The 27,331-nt window shown below is 35.8% G+C and overlaps 1 protein-coding gene and 1 non-coding gene across 2 annotated transcripts in view; both read right to left on the bottom strand.

The window, feature by feature from the left end:
* LOC112396539 (GTP-binding protein Rit2-like) overlaps positions 1–3,776 on the bottom strand; it is a gene marked incomplete at both ends in the record, with an annotated part of 70,097 nt that extends 66,321 nt beyond the window's left edge. The window contains 1 exon segment of the mRNA XM_024740317.1: positions 3,703–3,776. Coding sequence (XP_024596085.1) covers positions 3,703–3,776 — 74 coding nt within the window.
* Positions 3,777–20,168: 16,392 nt separating this feature from the next.
* On the bottom strand, positions 20,169–20,272 carry LOC112396540 (U6 spliceosomal RNA). Its single transcript, XR_003002592.1, has one exon. It is a non-coding gene; the product is annotated as a U6 spliceosomal RNA (small nuclear RNA).
* Between the last annotated feature and the right edge of the window lie 7,059 nt (positions 20,273–27,331).

Genomic DNA, 27,331 nt, shown 5'->3' with positions numbered 1-27,331 from the left:
TAAATATCAATTAAGTCCATCTTCTTTAATATATTATTTAAAGCTTGTGTTTCTTTATTTATTTTCATTTTGTATGATCTGTCCATTGGTGAAAGTGGGGTGTTAAAGTCCCCTACTATGAATCTGTTACTGTCAATTTCCCATTTTATGGCTCTTAGTATTTGCCTTATGTATTGCGGTGCTCCTATGTTGGGTGCATAAATATTTCCAATTGTTATATCTTCTTCTTGGAGCGATCCCTTGATCATTATGTAGTGTCCTTCTTTGTCTCTCCTGATAGTCTTTATTTTAAAGTGAATTTTGTCTGATATGAGAATTGCTACTCCAGCTTTATTTTGGTTTCCATTTGCATGGAATATCTCTTTCCATCCCCTCACTTTCAGACTGTATGTGTTTCTAGGTCTGAAGTGGGTCTCTTATAGACAGCATATATATGGGTCTTGTCTTGGTATCCATTCAGCCTATCAGTGTATTTTGGTGGGAGCATTTAATCCATTTACATTAAAGTTAATTATCGATAGGTATGTTCCTATTCCCATTTTCTTAGTTGTTTTGGGTTTGTTATTGTAGGTGTTTTCCTTCTCTTGTGTTCCTTGCCTAGAGAAGTTCCTTTAGCATTTGTTGGAAAGCTGGTTTGGTGGTGCTGATCTCTCTCAGCTTTTGCTTGTCTACAAAGGTTTTAATTTATCCATCAAATCTGAATGAGATCCTTGCTGGGTAGAGTAATCTGGGTTGTAGGTTTATTTCCTTCATCACTTTAAATATGTCCTGCCAATTCCTTCTGGCTTGCAGAGTTTCTGCTGAAAGATCAGCTGTTAACCTTATGGTGATTCCCTTGTGTGTTATTTGTTGTCTTTCCCTTGCTGCTTTTAATATGTTTTCCTTGTATTTAATTTTTGACAGTTTCAATAATATGTGGCTTGTTTTGTTTCTCTTTGGATTTATCGTTAATGGGAATCTCTGTGCTTCCTGAACTTGATTAACTATTTCATCTCCCATATTAGAGAAAATTTCAACTATAAACTCTTAAAATATTTTCTCAGTCCCTTTCTTTTACTCTTCTTCTTCCTGAACCCGTATAATTTGAATGTTGGTGCATTAAATGTTGTCACAGAGGTCTCTGAGACTGTCCTCAGTTCTTTTCATTCTTTTCTCTTTATTCTGCTCTGCAGTATCTATTTCCACTATATTATCTTCCTGGTCACTTATCCGTTCTTCTGCCTCAGTTATTCTGCTATTGATCCCACCTAGAGTATTTTTAATTTCATTTATTGTGTTGTTCATCATTGCTTGTTTCATCTTTATTTCTTCTAGGTCCTTGTCACATGTTTCTTGCATTTTCCCCATTCTATTTCCACGATTTTGGAACATCTTTACTATCATTATTCTGAATTGTTTTTCAGGTAGACTGCCTATTTCCTCTTCATTTGTTAGGTCTAGTGGGTTTTGATTTTGCTCCTTCATCAGCTGTGTGTTTTTTGTCTTCTCATTTTGCTTATCTTACTTTGTTTGGGGTCTCCTTTTTGCAGGCTGTAGGTTCGTATTTCCCATTGTTTTTGGTGTCTGTCCCCAGTAGCTAAAGTTGGTTCAGTGAGTTGTGTAGGCTTCCTGGTGGAGGGGACAAGTGCCTGTGTTCTGGTGGTTGAGGCTGGATCTTGTCTTTATGGTTGGCTGTTCCACATCTGGTGGTGTGTTTTGGGGTGTCTGTGGACTTATTATGATTTTAGGCAGCCTCTCTGCTAATGGGTGGTGCTACGTTCCTGTCTTGCTAATTGTTTGTCATAGGGTGTCCAGCACTGTAGCTTGCTGGTCATTGAATGAAGCTGGATGCTGGTGTTGACATGGAGATCTCTGGGAGATATTTGCCTTTGATATTATGTGGAGCTGAGAGGTCTCTTGTGAACAACTAACCTGAATTTGGCTCTCCCACCTCAGAGGCACATCACTGATTCCTGGCTGCAGCACCAAGAGCCTTTCATCCACATGGGTCAGAATAAAAGAGAGAAAAAGTATAAACAAAGAAAGAAAGAAAGAGAGAAAAAGAAAGAGGTTAAAATAAAATAAGGTAAGATAATATAAAATAAAGTTATTAAAATAAAAAATAATTACTAAGAAAAAAGTTTTAATAAGTAAAGAAAAACAAAACAAAAAAATGGACAGATAGAACCCTAAGACAAATGGTGAAAGCAAAGCTATACAGACAGAATCTCACACAGAAGCATACACATACACACTCACAAAAAGAGGAAAAGGGGAAAAAATCATAAATCTTGCTCTCAAAGTCCACCTCCTCAATTTGGGATGATTCGTTGTCTATTCAGGTATTCCACCAATGCAGCATACATCAAGTTGATTGTGCAGATTTAATCTGCTGATCCTGAGGCTGCTGGGAGAGTTTTCCCTTTCTCTTCTTTGTTTGCACAGCTCCCGGGGTTCAGGTTTGGATTCGGCCCTGCCTGTGCGTGTAGGTCGCCGGATGGTGTCTGTTCTTCACTCAGACAGGGCGGGGTTATGGAAGCAGCTGACTCGGGGGCTCTGGCTTACTCAGGGCAGGGGAACGGAGGGGTGCAGATGCGGGGTGAGCCTGCAGCAGCAAAGGCCAGCATGACGTTGCACCAGCCTGAAGTGCACCGTTCATTCTCCTGGGGAAGTTGTCCCTGAATCCCAGGACCCTGGCTGTGGTGGGCTGCACAGGCTCCCTGGAAGAGGGGTGTGGATAGTGACCTGTGCTCACACACAGGCTTTTTGGTGGCTCCAGCAGCAGCCTTAGCATCTCATGCCTGTCTCTGGGGTCCGCATTGTTAGCCATGGCTTGCTCCTGTCTCTGGAGCTCCTTTAAGCAGCGCTCCTTATCCCCTCTCCTCATGCACCAGAAAACAAAAAGGGAAGAAAAAAGTCTCTTGCCTCTTCGGCTGGTCCAGACTTTACCCTGGAATCCTTCCCCGCTAGCCGTGTTGCACTAACCCCCTGCAGACTGTGTTCACCCCGCCAACCCCAGTCCTCTCCCTGCGCTCCGACTGAAACTTAGGCCTCATCTCCCAGCCCCGCCCACCCCAGCAGGTGAGCAGACAAGTCTCTCGGGCTGGTGAGTGCTGGTCGGCACCAATCCTCTGTGCGGAAATCTCTCTGCTTTTCCCTTTGCACCCCTATTTCTGTGCTCTCCTCCGTGGCTCTGAAGCTTCCCCCCTCTGTCACCCATAGTCTCCGCTCGCGAAGGGGATTCCTAGTGTGTAGAAACCTTTCCTCCTTCGTAGCTCCCTCCCACTGGTGCAGGTCCGTCCCTATTCTTTTGTCTCCATTTTTTCTTTTTTCTTTTGCCCTACCCTGGTAATTGGTGAGTTTCTTGCCTTTTGGGAAGTCTGAGGTGTTCTGCTAGCATTCAGTAGGTGTTCTGTAGGAGCTGTTCCACATGTAGGTGTATTTCTGTTGTATCTGTGGGGAGGAAGGTGATCTCCGCGTCTTACTCTTTGCCATCTTCCCCCTCTCCTCCCTTTACTTTTATATTTAAAAAATTAAGGGAATGTTGAAATATTCTGAGTGACAAGGAGTCATATTTTTTTTGCTAATCCTTATTTAATTCCTGATTGCTATTACAAATTTTCTCTTCTGTTTGAGCAAATTCATCTACTCTGTGGTGAAGGAATTTGAGGTTAAAGTATAAACTGCCCTCAGAGATTAAAAAGATCTAAAAAAGTTACCTACCTTACCAGCAGTGTCCAAGATATCCCAATAAGCAGGCTCATTGTTCACCCTAACCTGGGTGTTATATGCATCTTCTGAGAATAATGCAAGCAAAATTTACATTTAAATATATTCAACATAAATGTTATGATTAATTTTTAGATTTCATAACAAAGAAGAATTTTTAACTTGGTTACTAATCAAGAGAATCATGTACTCTACTTAATTTCAGCACATAGATTACATAGAGTACATAGGATGTAACCCAGGGAAATAGAAGAAAGGAGTTTCTGCTTAAAGCAAAGTCAGGTGGGTTTCTTCTTCATCAGAAGAATCTCATGATTTAAGGTCCCTTAATCATGTTACCTAGAGAACAAACCATGGAACAAATGTATCAGTTCTTTCTAATCATGCACTGCAAATTTGCATCTTAACATAATCAAAAGTGAAATGCTAAAAGCTCTTCCTCTAATATCAGAAACAAGACAAGGACACCTGCTTTAACCCTTTTTACTTAATATAGTAGTAGAAGTTCTAGCCAGAGCAAAAAGGTAAAGAAAAAAAGGCCTACAAATTGGGAAAGGAGTAAAATTATCTCTGTTTGCAGACAATATGGTTTTATATGTAGAAAACTCTAAAGATTCCACAACACACACACACACACACAGAGTTAGAACTTCTAAACAAATTCAGCAAAGTTGAACAATTCAAAATCAACACACAAAAATCAGTGGTATTTCTATACACTAACAATGAACAATACACTAACAACGAACAATACACTAACAACAATCTGAAAAACAAAGTAAGAAAATGATTTCATTTACAATAGCATCAAAAGTATATAGTTCAGAGCAACTAGATATATAATGAAAGTTTTGGATTATAACTCAAGGAATAAAATAATCATCCCTGAGTCCATGCTGATATAAATAAATAATTGAATACATAAATAATACATACATATTTCAGAATAAACTTAGCTAAGGAGATAATGCTGTACACTGAAAACTATAAAACATTTTACTTTGTTTACTTGTTATTAAATTATACAACTTCATTGCATATTCTGGACTATAAACAGTTACAAGATATATATTTTGTAAATATTTTCTTCTATTCTGTAGGTGATTTTTTTTGCTTTATTAATAATAGCCTTAGATGAATAAAAATTCTTTAATTTTATCAAGTCCAATTTATTTGTTTTTTTATTGTTGCTCATGCTTTTGGTGTCATAACTAAGGTTCTATTACCAAATTCAAGATCATGAAAATTTAACTCTATGTTTTCTTCTAAGACTTTTATAATCTAGTCTTTAGGTCACTGATCCATTTTCAATTAATATTTTTTGTAGGTTGTTTGGTAATGGTATAAATTAATTTATTTGTATACAATTCTCTTATTATTCTTTTCATTTCTGTAAGGTTGGTAGTAATGCTCCTACTTTAATTTCAGATTTTACTTACTTGATTAAACTCTTTCTTAGTCAACCTAGCTAAAGACTTGTCAATTTTATTCATTATTTTGAAAAATCAACACTTTGTGTCATTAATTTTCTCTACAGTTTTTTATTCTCTATTTTATTTACCTCTCTTCTAATTATTTATTATTTATTCTTACCTTCTTTCTACTCATTCTGGGTTTAGTTTGTTATTTTTCTAGTTCCTTAAGGTCTAAAGTTAGTTTGTTATTTTGGGATATTTCTTTTTAATGTATGCATTTAGACTTATAAATTTCCCTTTTAATGCTATTGCTTCATTCCATAAGTTTTGGAATGTTGTGTTTTCATGTTCATTAATCTCTAAATATTTTAAAATTTAACATCTGATTTCTTCTTTCACCGTTTGGTTTTTAATTTCCATATATTTGTAAATATTTCAGTTTTCCTCTCCTTTTGCTATTAGTTTCATTCCATTGTGATTGGAAAAGGTATTCTGTGTGATTTCAATCGTACTTCCGATATATACTTGGAAAGCTAAGGAATGATTCCTGTAAGAAACAGCATCTAAACTGAGTAGGAGTTAGGAAAAGTAAAGAAAAAGGAAAACTGAAATCAGAATCTCAGATGTTATAAAGATGATGGAACAAAAAAAGAATGTAGATGATTTCAGTGTGGCTAAATCTTAGAGTTCAGGAAAGAAAAGTAAAATTTAAGAGTTTTTTAGACTTGCTTATTAATATATTAAATTGAATCATATTTTTGAGTGAGGCATCTGAAGTCAGACTGGCTGAGTTTAAATCCTGGCTCTACCACTACCAGCTTTCTGATTTTAGGAAATTTACTTTATGTCTCTAAACTATAAAGTACACATTTTTAAATGTTATAATAATATTGGTATTTAACTCATGGCATTGTTCAGAGGATTCAAAGAGATAAAGCATAGAAGGCATCCAGTATAATGCCTTGTGTATAATAAATGTTTAATAAGTGTTAGGTATGATTATTGTTTTTAAGAAATTTGGACTCTATTGTAATGTTATTTGGGGATATTAACTCTGGCTGAAATGTGGTAAATGAATTTTAAGGTGGAAAACTAGAAAGATTAAGTAGATATATAATAATCTAGGTGAGAAATATTGATGGCCTATACTATGATAATGGCAGTACGTTGGAGGAAAACTTATATATTTGCAAAATGTTTACAGGTTGAACCTATGGCATTTAGTGATATATGGAGAACAAGGAAGGAGGATGATGCAAGAGAAGTTCTCAGATTCCTGGCATTTGCAGATGGACAGTTATAAAATTTATTGGGAAGAGAAAAAAAGGAGGAGAATCACAAGTTCAATTTGGGAAAAGTTAACTTTGCCATGTCTGTGTTTCACTCAAGTGAAAAGAGTGAATATTTTGGTCTGAAGCTCTGTGGAGAGATCTGAGAGTCCTATTTCATTATGTTTTTTATTTCCTCATTCATGACAATCCCATCCTATGTATTTCAGCCTGTTCAAATACCTACAGTGAGTACACCATCATTTGTGAAACAAGGTTGAAACTTCTGAGCCTGAAACACAAATTCCTGGAGTATGGCTGCAATCTCTATTTTGTTTTATCCACCATCTATGTTATAAGTAAAGAACAAACAGCACCACTCCACTACAAAAGCATTTAGAACAGCATTGAATATTGGCACAATAATTATTCATATTGTTGATTTTGAACCACAAATAAAAACTTAATTACTTTCAGAATCTTTTCGTGTAGAAAGTAATAATAACCAAACACAGGATGCACCTTTTCAATGCATAGTAGAAAAATTCAATTCTACTATGCTATTCAATTCAATTCTACCAAATTCAATTTTTTTCTAGCTGTTGGAGATATGGAGACACATGTACACACACAGAGCCACACACTCACAATAATCATGATCTCCACTCTAAAGGAACTTATACAATCATGGTGGAAGACACATACATGCAATGGGATGTTAAAATCCAAAAATGTATAGGGCATATAGCCTACCTTCAAGGAAATTTATTCCTTATGACTATGCTCAAGAAAAATGAAGTTGTGGGAAGTAAAAATTGCAGAGAAGTTAAACTACTGTGGTTTTAGCAATTACCAGCTTTAGGAGAGGAAGAGATTTTCCACTACCTTTCCAGGTTATTTTGGCTGGACTAGAAATTAAATTGATATGAGATAGATTAGCATGAAACAATCAAATGGAGGTTTAATAATATGTATACATAGGAGAGACCCAGAAAAACTGAGTAATTCACCTAAGTAGCTGAAACCCTCACCTTAAATACAAATACAAACAAAAGAGGATGTTTGGGGTAGTGGTTTGGGACTTCAATGTGGAGGAAGGCACCTTGCATGGAGATGGAAAAGGAAATGTTTGTAAACAAATATTTTCTGCAACATGCAGAGACAATGGAACGTGGAGAGGAATTTTAACAAACTGACTTTGCTAGGTTTCACCGTCTCTAGTATGCCTAGTTCATACTCTAGTTAGCTATGATAGTAGCTTCCTTCTTGGAATATGTCCTTTATTTACATTCTTTTAGGCAGTTGGGGGAAAGTCAAAATTTCTTCCTGCTGTTTTGAGCCTTGACTGTTGTCAGCTCAAAATACTCCTTTTGCCAATGAGACATTTTGAAGTAGCAGCTTTTGCTCCCCTACACAACAATTCTGACAGCATTCAGTGCACAAGCAACTACACAATTTCTGTTTGTTCATTCTATTGTTCTTTGTGCTTTTACTGATCTTTCTCTCAGAAAAGAGAAATCTTGTGGAATTGCTTGCAATTTATTTTGAAGATGCATAAAGTTGTTTTTCAGTTTCAAGGGGAAATAAAAATAGTTACTCTGAAAAGTGCTCTGTGACCTGAGGATCACATGTGAATCTTCAGATTTCCTATTTGTTTATTTAAATTCAAAGGTCCCAAAAAGAGCCTGCTGAGACCAGTATAATACAAGCTATGTCAATACATAGGAATTCTATAAGGATCAACAAAAGTAACATATATGATGGTGCTTTAAAAAAAAAATAAACGCAATTCAAACTCAAGGAATGTTATATTGTAAGTTTTAAAAAAACTTTTTCAACGTAACCATGAAATTATTTTAAAACGAAATCACTTTTGCTACTTATACTTGCCCATGAGGGAATGCTTTCTTCCCAGCAAGTAAATCATAGAGCGTTTGGTAGGGTATGTTTGCAATAATCGTAAAAATATAAAGTTTTTAATTAATTAAAAAACCTTAAGGTGTTCTGGATGATTTGCTCAGAATAATTGATTTAATGCCTTCAAAGAGCAAACATATGTATTTTAATAACTTTAAAATATTTTAGTTGTAAATATGAAATTGGGGTAATTTAAAACTACAGTATTTGGGCTTCCCTGGTGGCGCAGTGGTTGAGAGTCCACCTGCCGATGCACGGGATGCAGGTTCGTGCCCCGGTCCGGGAGGATCCTACATGCCACGGAGCGGCTGGGCCCGTAAGCCATGGCCGCTGAGACTGCGCGTCTGGAGCCTGTGCTCCGACGGGAGAGGCCACAACAGTGAGAGTCCCACATACCGCAAAAACAAAAACAAAACAAAAATATATGTAACTGAGAGAAAATATTAGAAGATTATTGTTTAATTTTCACTGGAAGACTTTTTAAAAATCTTAAGATAGTGGAACACTTTTTATATGGTTTACCTAAAATCTAAAATGTAGTAAGTTGAAGATATAATTCTATAACTCTGAGATAGTACACACCTCTAAGATATTAATCATTGACCCACTTTAAAAACAGGAAAACCGTTAAAAAAATAAAGGTTCAAATAATCTTTTTATAAGAACTTTCTCAAAGAATTACTTAAATAAATTATCTTGTGTGTGTGTGTGTGTATGTGTGTGTGTGTGTGTGTGTGTGTATAAAGCAGAAACATTTTGGAGTATAGTATACTGGACACTTTCTCTTGAACAAGAAGTTAAATCATGGATGAATCAGCACTGATGTAATGAATCAGCACTGATGCAAATGTAATGAATCAGAGTATCAATAATAACATCATTTGAGTGTGTAATCTGTGTTGCACACTCACCTAGGCACAGAATCTACAATGTTGAAAAAGATTTGATTTCTACCCACATAGAATTTATAATCTCTATGTAGGGGGATATATAAAAATAAGCAGGCAATTACACAGTATTTTAATGAGTGCTACATTAGAAGCATTTGAAAAGTATTTAGGTAGATAGCAGAAGACATCCTACCTTAGCTGTAGTTCAGCTAAGGTCAGTCTTCAAAGTGAGAAGATAGAAAACAAAGTTTGGAAGGAGGAAGACTGTGAGAGCCAAGAAAAATGAAAGGAAGTTGCTTGTATTTTGGTATAGTCCCTTCTCTTGAACCTAAACATTCAGTGAAATTTTATATAAGTTTTTGGGTATATACGCTTGTTGGGTGTAAAAAGGGTTTTGAAAACTAGCAGAAATTAGCCTCTAAGATGACTCAGGGTGAAGAAGAACACCCCTCCTCAACATGGAAATAATATTTGAACAAAGAGGTGCCATTATAAAATAAACCCTGAGGAATTCACAGGATTTATAAGACAGAGTTTTGACTTTTTTCCCTATGCTGTAAAGTTGAGAATTTAATCAATTTTATTTAGGTCTGTGAGGGGTAAGTGCTCCCTTATGCTATCTGAGGTATACAGCAATTGAAATCTTTCCCCTAGACATATAAGCAGATTCTAGTGGAGTAGTTTATACTAATAAGCATTTATCTGCTACCCCTAGGGAGAAGATCCATGTCACTGTTCTGGGAAGTCTGACCTTAAGATGGTCAACCATATGCATTCTGAATGGTCTACAGGTAGAGTTTCCAGTGAATGGCACTGCCTTGCATTTCAGGAAGCCTTGCCACATACATCAGACCCAGTGAGGTGGTGTAAGCTGGAGTGTTTCTTTTGAAACTTCAGGAAATCATCTGGAGATTTTTACTTGCTGAGAGCCTCTACTGGAAGATGTTATTCCAAACAATGGCTTCTTGGAGTAAGGACAAGCTGATAGTGATGCTTTTGACAAGAAATAATAGTCATCTTCTAGGAAGTAGACCTGGGCAAGAGTTTGCTGAGATAACAGCCAAATCAATGGTCTTCCCCAAAGTACATCTACAGAAAGTACTTCAGGACATCCTTTCAATGTTAGGGCTTTTAACCTTTTCCTTTCAGCCTGAGAAGATAGAGGAATCCATGGAAAGCTTGACTGCCTGGCTTTCTTTTGCCAAATAGATATGAGAAGCAGTAAGACTAGGTCACAAGTACTGATACTGAATGTCTCAAATCATTTGGCTCTGCCTCACTTATTGTTGTTTTGGGATAAGTAGAAGAAGACGCAGATATCCTCTGCTCTACAGCTTCTTCAGCAAAGAAAGATGGCATATCTTGTTCTATCTTTCATGCCCCCACTCACCATACCCATGATAAATGGTTGCATGTTCCTAAGGCCATGATCTGTACAATGGTTGCCTTCCAGAGCTTTTGTAAGATTGAATGAGTTTAAATACAGATCTCTTCATAGAAATAAAAAGACATGTTGGCCTTCCCTGGTGGCGCAGTGGTTGAGAGTCCACCTGCCGATGCAGGGGACACGGGTTCATGCCCCGGTCCGGGAAGATCCCACATGCTGCAGAGTGGCTGGGCCTGTGAGCCATGGCCGCTGAGCCTTCGCGTCCAGAGCCTGTGCTCTGCAACGGGAGAGGCCACAACAGTGAGAGGCCCGCGTACTGCAAAAAAAAAAAAAAAAAAAAAAAAAAAAAGAAATGTTATGGTCAGGGCAATCATGGGAGTCCCAGAATCCTACTGGCTTTTCACCCTCACTCAATGAACACCTCCTAAAAGACTCCAAAGAAACTCTGGCACCTATAGATACAATGTGAGAATATCTAGTGACAGAAGATTGATTTATACCAAAACTACTGTTTCTTGGAAGATGGAATAGATGCACTTTTCCTTATGCCTACTGCTACATACAATATAAAACCATGGACATTATATGTGAAATAAGAGTAAGAAGATTCTGAAAGGCAGAAAGAGGCAGACTTGCTAAGAACTTCAGGAGCCATATTCTGGTAGCAAATAAGTGCATAAAACATGTTCAATGTTATTAGCCTTAGGTAAGTACAAATTAAACCCACAATGAGCTATCACTATATATGCATCAAAATGGCTAAAACATAAAAAAAAAAAAACAGTGACAGTGCAATGCTGGTAAGTATGCAGAAAAACAGGATCACTCACACATTGCTGGTGGGTACATAAAATGATATTGCCACTCTGGATATATCATATATCCTACATGTAATACATAAAGCGGCAGTTGCACTCTTGGCCACTTATTGCAGAGAAATGAAGACTTAAGTTCACACAAAAACACACTAAAAAAGTTTCCAAAGTGTTTATAGTAGCTTTATTCATAATAGCTAAAAACAGGAAACATCCCAAATATCCTTCAATCGTTGTGCAACCTGTGGTACAACCATATCATGGAATACCACTCAACAATAAAAAAAAAAAAAAAAAAAATGGAGGATTGAAACATGCAACAGCCTGGATGAATCACCATAGAATTATGCTAACTTAAACCAGGTAACCACAAAAGGTTACACAATATATTATTCCATTTATACAATATTCTTCAAATGACAAAATTACAGATATGATCAATAGCTTAATAGTTGCCAAGTATTATAGAAGAAGTGGCCTATGGCTTTAAAAGGCAACATGACCCCACCCCACCCCAATAAAGATGTTAAAAAAAAATGTAGAGTGGCTCACTTTTATCCATGGTATAAATGAAATACTTTCCCAGAATGCCACTCATTTGCTAAAGAATTACTTCATATCTTTACTTAGTTGAGAATTTTTTCAAGTACCTCACAGGATAGACTGCTAAACTATTTACACCTTTGTGGAAAATTTAGATAACATTTTCCTTTCACAGTTGGTCTCTCAAAATATGTTCTTCCCTATGTCATCCATACTATATGTAATTAAGGAATTACTCTTATCTTGATTTGTATATATTAAACTTTAATGATATGCTTAAATCTCCTGAGAATAAAATGTGTTCTCTCAAAGTTCTCCAAAAATAAATAATAAGGCAACATGAAGTATCCTTATGGCAATGGAAATGTTCTGTACCTTGAGTGTATCAATATCAATATCCTGGTTGTGATATTGTACCATAGTTTGCAAGATGATATCACTGGAGAAACTAGATAAAGGAACATGGGATCTCTCTGTATTATTTCTTAAAATTCCATTGAATTTACAACTGTCTCAAAAAAAATCATAAAAATTATTCACTTATGTTTAAAATTATTAAGAAATCTCAAAATTCTTAGCAAACTAGGAATAGAAAGCAGCTTGCTTTATTTAATACCAGGTATCTAAACAAGGCAAACATTATGATTAATAGAGAAATACTAAAAACACTCTGTCAGATTGAGATACAAGATAAAAATACTCATTATGAATACATTTATTCACTTTATACTGGTAATTCTAACCTGTGAAGCTGCGCAAAAATATGACTGATGTTTTAAAAAATGTTTTAAAAAAGAGGAAAATGTCAATATTCATGGAAAATATATTTTGAGTATGTAGAAAATTTCAAATAAATAAAATTTCTATTTATTCTATAGATAAATCAGTAGATTTAATAAATGAATTTAGTAAGTTTTCTTGCAACAATGTCAATATAGAAAATAATAAATTTTATTTTTATATATGAGTAACAAAAGATAAGAAATGAAATTATTTAATGGTGTCAATTACCATAACATCACATGTATCAAATCTCAAAAAATGAATCTTGCAGAAGTTTTGCAAGAGTCTTACTTAGGAAGCTGGAAAACATTTTGAGAAAAATTAAAGATGATATAAACTAGTAGAAGTGAATGCCATACTTACAGATTGAAAGAGTCAATATTTTAACCATGTCAAATTCCCCTAATTGATTTATAAAAACAAACCAAACAGATTTGTAGGGAGGATAGAGATTCACAACTAATTCTAAATTAATATGAAAATGAAAAAGGCCAAAAATAGTTACAACAATCTCAAAACAGAATAATTTCTAACATATATTGAGATTTACTATTAATCCACAGCAATTAAGACAATATGATATTGGCAGATGGATTGAAAAATAAACTGACAGAATGGAGAACACATACACTAATGACCACTTTTTTTAGATAATAGAATTGGCATTTTAGAGCAGTAGTAAAAAGAAAATATTTTCAATAAATAGTACTGTGAATCAGATATAAATATAGAAACCAATGGACTGAACTTCTACCTTACAATATAAAAAAATATAAATTCTAGTTGGGTTTTAAATATAAATATGCAAAGCAAAACAACAAAGTTTCTCAGAGATTTCATAGAATACCTCCAAGGCTTATACTGGTAAGATTTCTTAAAGGCTAATATAAACACACTAATTATAAAGTGAAAGACTGACAAATTGAAACACATTTATTAAAATTGATACTACATTAAAACAAAAAAAAATGTTTCATCAAAGACACTACTAAGAGAAGAGAAATCAAGACATAATGTGGAATAAAGTATATGTAACAGGAAAAAAAAGGGTTCATATCTATAATATGTAAAGAATTCTTACAAATCAATCAGAAAGAGGCAGACTCCTCCAATGAAAAGTGAGCAAGAGATTTAGGGATCTTGCCGTTGGCTGCTGTCTGTGTCATAGTTGTAATCTGAATCTTGACCTTTCTGAGGAGAGCATTGAGCTTCAAGAGTTCCTATCAGCTGTGTAGATGAAAGGCTCTTGGTGCTGCAGCCAGGAGTCAGTGCTGTGCCTCTGAGGTGGGAGAGCCAACTACAGGACACTGCTCCGAAAGAGACTTCACATCTCCATGTAATATCAAATGGTGAATATCTCCCAGAGATCTCCATCTCAACACCAACATCCAGCTTCACTCAACGACGAGCAAGCTACAGTGCTGGACACCCTATGCAAAACAACTAGCAAGACAGGTACAAAACCCACCCATTAGCAGAGAGGATGCCTAAAATCATAATAAGGCCACAGAAAACCCCAAACACACCACCAGACCTGGATCTGCCAACCAGAAAGACAAGATCCAGCTTCATGCACCAGATCACAGGCACTAGTCCCCTCCACCAGGAAGACTACACAACCCACTGAACCAACTTTGGCAACTGGGGACAGACAGCAAAAACAACGGGAAATACGAACATGCAGCCTGCGAAAAGGAGACCCCAAACACAGTAAGATAAGCAAAATGAGAAGACAGAAAAACACACAGCAGATGAATGAGCAAGATAATAACCCACCAGACCTAACAAATGAAGAAGATGTAGGCAGTCTAACTGAAAAAAAATTCAGAAAAATGATAGTAAAGATGATCCAAAATCTTGGAAATAGAATAGAGAAAATGAAAGAAACATTTAAAAAGGACCTAGAAGAACTAAAGATGAAACGAGCAATGATAAACAACACAATAAATGAAATTTAAAATACCCTGGATGGGATCAATAGCAGAATAACTGAGGCAGAAGAACGGATAAGTGACCTGGAAGATAAAATAGTGGAAATAACTACTGCAGAGCAGAATAAAGAAAAAAGAATGAAAAGAACTGAGGACAGTCTCAGAGACCTCTGGGACAACATTAAAAGCACCAACATTAGAATTATAGGGGTTGAAGAAGAAGAGAAAAAGAAAGGGACTGAGAAAATATTTGAAGAGATTATAGTTGAAAACTTCCCTAATATGGGAAAGGAAATAGTTAATCAAGTTCAGGAAGCACAGAGGGTCCCATACAAGATAAATGCAAGGAGAAACACGCCAATACACATATTATTCAAACTCTCAGAAATTAAATACAAAGAAAACATATTAAAAGCAGCAAGGGAAAAACAACAAATAACACACAAGGGAGTCCCCATAAGGTTAACAGTTGATCTTTCAGCAGAAACTCTGCAAGCCAGAAGGGACTGGCAGGACATATTTAAAGTGATGAAGGAGAAAAACCTAAAACTAGGATTACTCTACCCAGAAGGATCTCATTCAGATTTGATGGAGAAATTAAAACCTTTACAGACAAGCAAAAGCTGAGAGAGTTCAGCACCACCAAACCAGCTTTACAACAAATGTTAAAGGATCTTCTCTAGGCAAGAAACAAAAGAGAAGAAAAACACCTACAATAACAAACCCAAAACAATTAAGAAAATGGGAACAGGAAAATACCTATCGATAATTACCTTAAATGTAAATGGAATAAATGTTCCCACCAACAGACTGAATGGATACAAAAACAAGACCCATATACCTGCTGTCTACAAGAGACCCACTTCAGACCTATAGACACATATAGACTGAAAGTGAGGGTATGGAAAAAGATATTCAATGCAAATGGAAACCAAAAGAAAGCTGGAGTAGTAATTCTTATATCAGAAAAAATAGACTCTAAAATAAAGACTGTTAGAGGAAACAAAGAAGGACACTACCTAATGATCAAGAGATTGAACCAAGAAGAAGATATAACAATTGTAAGTATTTATGCACCCAACATAGGAGCACCTCAATACATAAGGCAAATACTAAGAGCCACAAAAGGGGAAATTGACAGTAACACATTCATAGTTGAGGACTTTAACACCCCACTTTCACTAATGGACAGATCATCCAAAATGAAAATAAAAAAGGAAACACAAGCTTTAAATTATAAATTAAGCAAGATGGACTTAATTGATATTTATAGGACATTCCATCCAAAAACAACAGAATACACAGTTTTCTCAAGTGCTTATGTATCATTCTCTGGGATAGGTCATATCTTGGGTCACAAATCAAGCCTTGGTATATTTAAGAAAATTGTTTCAAGTATCTTTTCTGATCACAACTCTATGAGACTTGAAATCAATTACAGGAAAATATCTGTAAGAGATACAAACACATGGAGACTAAACAATACACTACTTAATAACGAAATGACCACTGAAGAAATCAAAGAGGAAGTCAAAATTACCTAGAAATAAATGACAATGGAGACACGAAAACCTATGGAATGCAGAAAAAGCAGTTCTAAGAGGGAGTTTTATAGCAATACAATCCTACTTTAAGAAACAGGAAACATCTCGAAATAACAACCTAACCTTGCACCTAAAGCAGTTAGAGAAAGAACAACAAAAAAACCTGAAAGTTAGCAGAAGCAAAGAAATCATAAAGATCAGATCAGGAATAAATGAAAGAGAAATGAAGGAAATAATAGCAAAGATCACAAAAAGTAAAAGCTTGTTCTTTGAGAAGATAAACAAAATTGAAAAACGATTAGCCAGACTCATCAAGAAAAAAAGGGAGAAGATTCAAATCAGTAGAATTGGAAATGAAAAAGGAGAAGTAACAACTGACACTGCAGAAATACAAAAGATCATGAGAGATTACTACAAGCAACTCTATGCCAATAAAATGGACAACCTGGAGGAAATGGACAAATTCTTAGAAATGCACAACCTGCCAAGACTGAATCAGGAAGAAATAGAAAATATGAACAGAAAAATCACAAGCACTGAAATTGAAACTGTGATTAAAAATCTTCCAACAAACAAAAGCCCAGGACCAGATGGCTTCACAGGTGAATTCTAGCAAACATTTAGAGAAGAGCTAAAACCTATCCGTCTCAAACTCTTCCAAATTAAAGCAGAGGGAGGAACACTCCCAAACTCATTCTACGAGGCCACCATCACCCTGATACCAAAACCAGACAAGGATGTCACAAAGAAAGAAAACTACAGGCCAATATCACTGATGAACATAATTGCAAAATTTCTCAACAAAATACTGGCAAACAGAATCCAACAGCACATTAAAAGGATCATACATCATGATCAAGTGGGGTTTATTCCAGGAATGCAAGGATTCTTCAATATACGCAAGTCAATCAACGTGATAAACCATATTAACAAATTGAAGGAGAAAAGCTATATGATCATGTCAATAGATGCAGAGAAAGCTTTCGCCAAAATTCAACACCCATTTATAATAAAAACTCTGCAGAAAGTAGGCATAGAGGGAACTTTCCTCAACATAATAAAGGCCATATATGACAAACACACAGCCAACATTGTCCTCAATGGTTTAAAACTGAAAGCATTTCCACTAAGATCAAGAAAAAAAGAAGGTTGCCTACTCTCACCACTCTTATTCAACATAGTTTTGGAAGTTTTAGCCACAGCAATCAGAGAAGAAAAGGAAATAAAAGGAATCCAAATCAGAAAAGAAGAAGAAAAGCTATCACTGTAGAGGAGATGATACTATACATAGAGAATACTAAAGATGCTACCAGAAAACTACTAGAGCTAATCAATGAATTTGGTAAAGTAGCAGGATATAAAATTAATGCACAGAAATCTCTGGCATTCCTATATACTAATGATGAAAAATCTGAAAGTGAAATCAAGAAAACACTCCCATTTACCATTGCAACAAAAAGAATAAAATATCTAGGAATAAACCTACCTAAGGAGACAAAAGACCTGTATGCAGAAAACTATAAGACACTAATGAAAGAAATTAAAGATGACACAAATAGATGGAGAGATATGCCATGTTCTTGGATTGGAAGAATCAACATTGTCAAAATGACTCTACTACCCAAAGAAATCTACAGATTCAATGCAATCCCTATCAAACTACCACTGGCAATTTTCACAGAAGTAGAACAAAAAATTTAACAATTTGTATGGAAACACAAAATAACCTGAATAGCCAAAGCAATCTTGAGATTGAGAAATGGAGTAATCAGGCTCCCTGGCTTCAGACTATACTACAAATCTATAGTAATCAAGACAGTATGGTACTGGCACAAAAACAGAAATACTGATCAATGGAACAGGATAGAAAGCCCTGAGAGAAACCCACACACATACCATCACCTTATCTTTGATAAAGGAGGCAGGAATGTACAGTGGAGAAAGGACAGTCTCTTCAATAAGTGGTGCTGGGAAAACTGGACAGGTACCTGTAAAAGTGTGAGATTAGATCAGTTCCTAACACCATACACAAAAATAAGCTCAAAATGGATTAAAGACCTAAATGTAAGGCCAGAAACTTTCAAACTGTTAGAGGAAAACATAGGCAGAACATTCTATGCCATAAAGCACAGCAAGATCCTTTTTGAGCCACCTCCTAGAGAAATGGAAATAGAAGCAAAAATAAACAAATGGGACCTAATGTAACTTCAAAGCTTTTGCACAGCAAAGGAAACCATAAACAAGACCAAAAGACAACCCTCAGAATGGGAGAAAATATTTGCAAATGTAGCAACTGACAAAGGATTAATCTCCAAAATTTACAAGCAGCTTATGCAGCTCAATAAAAAAAACAAACAACTCAATCCAGAAATGGGCAGAAGACCTAAATAGACATTTCTCCAAATAAGATATACAGACTGCCAACAAACACATGAAAGAATGCTCAACATCATTATCATTAGAGAAATGCAAATCAAAACTACAATGAGACATCATCTCACACCAGTCAGAATGGCCATCATTTAAAAATCTAGAAACAATAAATGCTGGTGAGGGTGTGGAGAAAAGGGAACACTCTTGCACTGCTGGTGGGAATGTGAATTGGTACAGCCACTATGGAGAACAGTATGGAAGCTCCTTCAAAAACTACAAGTAGAACTACCGTATGACCCAGCAATCCCACTTCTGGGCATATACCCTGAGAAAACCATAATTCAATAAGAGTCATGTACCAAAATATTCATTGCAGCTCTATTTACAATAGCCAGGAGATGGAAACAACCTAAGTGTCCATCATCGGATGAATGGATAAAGATGTGGCACATATATACAATGGAATATTGCTCAGCCATAAAAATAAACAAAATTGAGCTATTTTTAATGAGTTGGATTAACCTTGAGTCTGTCATACAGAGTGAAGTAAATCAGAAAGAGAAAGACAAATACCGTATGCTAACACCTATATATGTAATTTAAGAGAAAAAAATGTCATGAAGAACCTAGCGGTAAGACAGGAATAAAGACACAGACCTACTAGAGAACAGACTTGAGGATATGGGGAGGGTGAAGGGTAAGCTGTGACAAAGTGAGAGAGTGGCATGGACATATATACTCTACCAAACATAAAATAGATAGCTAGTGGCAAGCAGCCGCATAGCACAGGGAGATCAGCTCGGTGTTTTGTGACCACCTAGATGGGTGGGATAGGGAGGGTGGGAGGGAGGGTGACACAAGAGGGGAGAGATATGGGAACATATGTATATGTATAACTGATTCACTTTGTTATAAAGTGGAAACTAACACGCCATTGTAAGGCAATTATACTCCAATAAAGATTAAAAAAAAAGAGAGAGACTGAGTGCTTTTTTTTTTAAGTATTAACATTCGTTATTATAATTTATTGAGCATTGAAACTGTACTGGCATGGTAAAAACACATATTTTTACATTAATTATGTTACAATTCTCATAATAAGCCTATGAAAAAATTATTCTCACTTCCATTTACAGTTGAGAAATTAAAGATCAGAAACGTTATATCATTTGCCCAACTTCACACAACTTGTGAAAAGCATGCTACTGTAGAAAAACTTTCATTTACTTATTACCCATTTATAAAATCTTTATTTAGTTTCTAATATATATTTAAAATAATACTACATAGGAGGGGTATAAAGTTTAGTAAGATATGGCCCTTGTTCTTAAATGACTGTACACAGGAGGTATAACAAAGTTTAGTTATAGTTGGAGATTGAAGAATACGTAACAAACCTTCAGCTACCTTAACAGTCATCTCACTGAGAGAACTAGAGAAGGGTAAGGAAGGAAAGAAATCCCAGGTGGAGGCAGCAGTATCAGAAAAAGTATGATGTAGTTTCCTTTCTCTTCCCTTTCCTTTCCTTCTCTTTCTTTCCTTGGGGTTAGGAGGCAGTGATAGTGGCACCAGGAATTGAGGAGGTAATGTGATAAAAAATATGCAGTTCTTTAAAAATATGCATAACATCTTATACAGGGGCCATGCTAATCTCTGTATTGTTCAATTTTAGTATGTGTGTTGATGAAGTGAGAACAAGAGATTGACGTTGTATGAAGAGGTCATTCAAATGGCTGATAAATAAATTTAAAGCTGCACAAACTTATTAATAATCAGTAAAAGTAAATTAAAACTATAGTATAATACAAATGCTTTCGTAGCAAATTGACAAATTTAAAAGACTGGCAACATCAAATAGTGGTGAACTTTTGGAGTATGGAGAAGTTTTATATATTACAGGTGGAGTGTAAAATGGTGTAACCAGTTTAGAAAACTAGTTTGGGGCTGTCTACTAAAGCTTATGATACGTATAACCTATGTGTTGAATTGAATTATTGGTCTTAGTTTTTCTCTGTATTAATATTGTATATCTACACTCTTGCCATGGCCTTATACAGGGTGGAGTGTATGTCCCCATTCTACGACTTTAAGCTTGACCATGTGACTTACTTAGGGCAATGGAATGCTAATGCATATGACATGAACCGGGGTATGGAATATTCATGTGAAGTGAGGCTTGTGCTCCTTTGATTCTTCCATAACCATGATAAGAATATTTCCTGAGACGCCCACTGCTTTCAGAAGCAAGATAAATACCAGTCTGAAGGGAAGACATTCCAAATAATCTACAGGTGTGTGAGGGACAAATAAGTGTTATTATTTTTACCAAATTTTTGGCAGTTTGTTATAAGCAATTTTACTCATCAGAAATATATTCACATTTGTGACCAACTAGAGGGGAGGGATAGGGAGAGTGGGAGGGAGACACAACAGGGAGGGGATATGGGGTTATAGGTATACGTATAGCTGATTCTCTTTGTTATACAGCAGTAACTAACACAACAATGTAAAGCAATTATATTCCAATACAAATGTTAAAAAAAATAAATATATGCACATGTACAGTTACACGTGTGCAGGAAAGGCAGGAATGAAAATATTTATGTCAGCATTGTTCATACTGTCCCTAAACTAGAAACAACGCAGAGTTCATCAGTATGAACTACAAATGATACAGATAAACTCAAGTACATGTATACAGTGCATTAGTTTTGCTATGAAATGTAGAAAACTGTAGCACTCTACAGCATAGTTGAATTTTTGCAATATAATTTTGAGTAAAAGAAGCTAGATATAAAAGAACAGACATTGCATATTTCCATTTAAATAAAATTCAAAAATAAACATCCAAACTAAGCTATATTTATTGGAAAATGCTTTCTTAACCTTGCAAGAGATTATCTGCATATTTACTTTGTGATTAATTATTGTTTTGTATAATTTTCTCTATGTTGTACTTTACTAAAAAACATATTAAAAAGGAAATGTTTTAAATTACTCAAATGTAAAAAAAAGGAGAAAATACCCAGTTCCGGTTCTCTATTTGTTCATATTTTTCTGGTAAAAATATTTGCATAAAGTTAAACTATGACTGAATTTTTTCAAATGATTTTCCCTTTCTTCCTCTAGTCTAGATCAATTTTATTTCACATAATGACAATTTCTAAATCGTCTTTGTATTGTATAAATCTTTACAATGTTGATGAATATGGGTTATGGAGATGGAAAACAGAATAATATCAAAATACCTTTTCTCTTTGACCTGGCATGGTGCTTTGCTTCATTCTCCCTAGTTAAGATAAGCCATGTAATTTCCAAGAAATCCCTATTTAAATGCAATAAAACTACACGAGAGGTAAAATATTAAGCTATTATCAAGCACAAACACCTTACTCTGCAATTACTTTTGCACAGAATTAACTGTTGTGAGAAAAAGCAGAAAGCAGGGCTTGAGGGGATGATCAGCAGGGATGATAACATAATGGAAGGGGAGGGAAAACACTGCTAACAGCTATGGGTACAGAGACTGGGAGAGTACAGGGTGAGCAAGAGTTCCAGGAGGCATGAGGGCATCCAAGGTCCAGAAAAGACCCCAGGTTTTAACCGTAGCCTGATGAAAAACAATGTATGCATAGGAAGAAACAGTTCATTCTTCCTCCTTCTCAAAACTGATAACAAAATGAAGTTATTCTGTGCTCCAAGTTTGCTGAGTATGACATTTTAACTGAACGTTATGTGTATACCAAAGATGAATTTGCCTTACAGAAACATGTTATTCAGAATACCAGGCTTTCCTTTTGTGAAGTCAGATAATCCCTAATATGTCAGCTCTCTAGGAATAAGGGCTGCAGGAATGAAACTTCCTCTACAGATGGAGGAAGAAATGGAGGTATTTTTAGAGCAATGGGCTAAAGTAGTGCTTCATAAACTTTTCTATACATACAAATCTCCTGGGGATCTTGTTAAAGTGCACAATCTGTGTCAGTAGGTCTCAGCCTGGGATTCTGATTCTGTATTTCTATTAGATACCAGGTCATGCCCATGCTACCGATCCAGAGCTGATAGCAGTACTGTCCAACAGAAATATATGAGCTGTATTTATTCTAAGGAATAGGATCACACAATTATGGAGACAGAAATTCCAAGATCCGCAGTTGGCAAACTGGAGATCCAGGATAGTTGATGTTGTAATTTACAGTCCAAGGGCAGGAGAAGACCAACATCCCAGATCAATCAGTCATGCAGGCAAAGTTTTCTCTTACCTAGCTTTTATATTCTACTCAGGTTATCAGTTGAGTGGATTAGGACTACCCACATTAAAAAGGGCAGTCTTCTTTACTCACTCTACTGATTCAAGTGTTAATCTCATCCAGAAACACCTTCACAGATATACCCAGAATAATATTCGACCAAATGTCTGGGCACCTCATAGCCCAATCAAGCTGTCACACAAAATTAAACATCACAATTCCCTATGAAGCTTTCCTGTATTTATTCACTGAGAAACTTTATGCCTTCTCCTATACTTCTATAACACTGCACATAGCTCTATTAAAGCATTTTAGCCATTCCATTCTAATTATTTTTCTTAGTCTCAGTTATTTGAAAGTATGGAGCATGCCTTATTCATCTTTGTATATGCATTTTCTAGCATTCTGACAGTCACGTAAGTGGTCAATAAATTCAGTTTACCTTTTGTACTCTGTTTGATTCTTTCAGATGTGCTAGCTCATTTCAGTTACATAACATACTGCATATATATCAATATGGACAATTTTAAAATGAAAGCAATAAATAGGTATTAAACTTTACAAAACTCACAAACCTGTAGGAGGTGATTGAGAGAATAATCTAGGTCTTGTAAATCCCAAAAGCCATTCTTTTTTTTTCCCTTTGCGGTACGTGGGCCTCTCACTGCTGTGGGCTCTCCCGTTGTGGAGCACAGGCTCCGGACGCGCAGGCTCAGCGGCCATGGCTCACGGGCCCAGCTGTTCCGCGGCATGTGGGATCTTCCCGGTCCGGGGCACGAACCCGTGTCCTCTGCATCGGCAGGTGGACTCTCAACCACTGTGCCACCAGGGAAGCCCCAAAAGCCATTCCTATTTTGCTAACTGGTTGTTTTTTTTAAAGACTAATCAAATAAGTAAAGAGGTTTACCTTGAAGATTAGGTGCTGTTTCTTAATTGATTTGAGTGAATACGTAATTGCAAAATCTGGTCCAAATTTAAATTAGTACTCAGATATAAATAATAGACAGCTTAATCTTCCATGAAACAACATTTAGTGAAAGACAGGAAAAAGTAACATAGTGGACAATTGTTAAGTTCGTGACGACCTGTATTTATTAAGTCCTACTTTCCATGATTGAGGTAGAAGCAACGACTCACTTTCCCAGCCTCCTTTGCAATAGTTACAGGCATGTGACCTAGGCTATGCCAAGCATGTCAATCCAATCAAATCCTTGATTCAAATGTGAACATTATGAGGATGTCTGTGCCATGGTATTTGAATTTCTAGTTGGATGATAAAGCATGGCAAACACCACTCCCATGAATGGTGGCAGCAATAGAAGCTTCATTGCTTGATTAGCACAACCAGAGTATAACTTAGACCTGGCTCAGGATGCATATCCTCAGAATTCACTTCTCCATGTCCATGAGAATTTATGTGAGAAGGATTTTTCCCAGACCTAGCACTGATTCTACCCTCTTCTTCTTATAGGCTTTTACACCAGGGGTGATTTAGTTTTCTTTTCTCTCTTTCACAGCAACAGTTTAATTTATAGTCTAAGTGTCACCTTTGAACATCAGGTTTCCATTTACCTTTCCACCATTCACTGAGAACAGCCTGGTGTTTCAGAGCTAGGCATTAGAGCAGAAGACAAGGGCACACAGCTGCTGATTTATTTTTCCAGCACATAATTTATACTTCAGTTTTTCTCTCCCTTCTAGGCACCAAAAGTAGAAAATTATCTACTAAGTCTGGAGGCTGTGGTGATTGGCATCTGCACACACACACACACACACACACACACACACACTTGTTTACATGTCATTGGCAGGTACTTACAGATGTGTATCTTTTTTCCTATCTTTTGTCCTCCCTTTCCTATTACATTCAATGTTATGGCTGAATTTTGGAAAAAAGGAATGTTTGAGAAGCCAAAACAAATGAACAAACAAACAAAACCTGGCCTGAAGTTATTAGCTGTCTAAAATTTCACTTTGATCCACATTTTTATGCCAGGCATACAGAGCTAGTGATGTTAATTTTGTATCCCATATGTATCATCATGGATTTCATTTACTCATTCAAAAATATTCTGAGCACCTTCTACATACAGTTGACCCTTGAACAACATGGATTTGAACAGCGAAGGTCTACTTACATGCAGATTTCTTTCAATGAATCCATACTACAGCATTACACCATCTGAGGTTGGTTGAATCCATGTATACAGAACTGAGGATACATACGGGAGGACCAACTCTAAAGTTATACAGGGATTTTTGATTGCATGGAAGTGTGGTCAGCACAAGCGTCAACCGTATTTTGTTCTGGGGAACAATGTGAACAAAACAGACATACCCATTGCCCTCACATATTTTAAACCTGAAGGTAGAGAACCTAAAATAATAAAAGGTGATAAATACTGAAGTACAGTTTTTTTAAGTCAAGATGTTCCCACTAAACTCTTGTAAAATAACCAGTGATTTCAAGAGACATTCAACTAATGAGGATGAGAAGACCCTATCAACATTTCTGATTTTAAAAGGCCTGAAGCTTATTGATATAGAATTCCTTTTCACACTTCCCTCTACTGTGGGAATAGAGAAGGATGTGGGGAGAGGGAAAGTAATGAATTTCTGTACATGTGTGCATTTCCTATCCTCTCATAACTGAAGGAAGTATTGGGATATTCATGGGGCAGAACAGGATGTTTCCACTGAAGATGGAGCCAAGCAGTGCAAATTAAGGAGAAGTTTCAAAACCAGAGATAGCCCAGATAATTATAAAGTAAGTTAAGAGTAGAAATTGAATGAAAAACAGTACTTTGCAAATGGATACATTGAAGATTTTACCAGGAGACTTAAGGGTTTTAATTTCTTTTCCTTCAAACTTCAGAGAAGTTAAGATTTTCAAAAGATACATAAGAGTCTGTCCTTGCATTTAGGTCTTTAATCCATTTTGAGTTTATTTTTGTGTATGGTATTAGGGAGTGTTCTAATTTCATTCTTTTACATGTAACTGTCCAGTTTTCCCAGCACCACTTATTAAAGAAGCTGTCTTTTCTCCATTGTATATTTTTGCTTCCTTTGCCATAGTCCAGACACTATAAAACTCTTAGAGGAAAGCATAGGCAGAACACTCTTTGACATAAATCACAGCAAGATCTTTTTTTAACCCACCTCTTAGAATAAGGAAAATAAAAATATAAACAAATGGGACCTAATTAAACTTAAAAGATTTTGCACAAAAAAGGAAACCATAAACATGACAAAAAACAACTCTTGGAATGGGAGAAAATATTTGCAAATGAAACAATGACAAAGAATTAATCTGTAAAATATATAAACAGGTCAGTATTAAAAATCAATACAAAAAACAAACAAACAAAAACAGCCCAATCAAAAATGGGCAGAAGGCTTAAATAAATATTTCTCCAAAGAAGACATACAAATGGCCAACAAACACACGAAAAGATGCTCAACATCACTAATTATTAGAGAAATGAAAATCAAAATTACAATGAGGTAACACCTCACACTGGTCAAAAAGATCATTATCAAAAAAATCTACAAACAATGCTGGAGAGGGTGTGGAGAAAAGGGAACCTTCATGCACTGTTGGTAGCAATGTAAATTGATACAGGCACTATGGAAAACAGTATAAAGGTTCCTTAAAAAACTAAAAATAGAGCTACCATATGACCCAGCAGTCCCACTACTGAGCATAAACCCAGAGAAACCATAAGTCAACATGACACATTTCCCTCAATGTTCATAGCTGCACTATTTACAATAGCTAGACCATGGAAGCAACTTAAGTGTCCATTGACATGAAGTGATAAAGCAGCTGTGGTATATATGTACAACAGAATGTTACTCAGCCATAAATATGAATGAAATTGGGTCATTGGTAGAGATGTGGATGGACCTAGAGACTGTCATACAGAGTGAAGTAAGTCAGACAGAGAAAAACAAATATCCTACATTAACACATATATGTGGAATCTGGAAAAATAGTATTGATGATCTTATTTGCAAAGCAGAAATAGAGACACAGATGTAGAGAACAAATGTATGGATACCAGGAAGTGGAAGGGGAAGTGGGAGGAATTGGGAGATTGGGATTGACATATATACACTATGGATACTATGTATAAAATAGATAACTAATGAAAACATACTGTATAGCACAGGGAACTCTACTTAATGCACTGTGGTTACCTAAATGGGAAGGAAATTCAAAAAATAGGGGATATATGTATATGTATAGCAGATTTGTTTTGCTGTACAGTCAAAACTAACTCAACATTGTAAAGCAGTATACTCCAATAAAAATTAATTTAAAAAAAGATTCAAAAGACAATATATACAGAAAAAAAGGTGATAAAAAGAGTCTGTAATGCTGATGAATAGCCAAACCATCAGAATTCCCTGACTTCTTATTCTCTTTTAGGAGAATTGTATTGAGAATCAAAATATAAAACTAACATTTGTAAAGAGACTAAAATCCCAAGATATGTGATTAGAT

This window comes from Neophocaena asiaeorientalis, unplaced genomic scaffold (assembly GCF_003031525.2).
Source record: "Neophocaena asiaeorientalis asiaeorientalis breed wild unplaced genomic scaffold, Neophocaena_asiaeorientalis_V1.1 scaffold349, whole genome shotgun sequence".
NCBI lineage: Eukaryota > Metazoa > Chordata > Mammalia > Artiodactyla > Phocoenidae > Neophocaena > Neophocaena asiaeorientalis.
The sequence above is the reverse complement of the archived record's forward strand: the minus strand, read 5'-3'. Positions and strand labels throughout refer to the sequence as shown.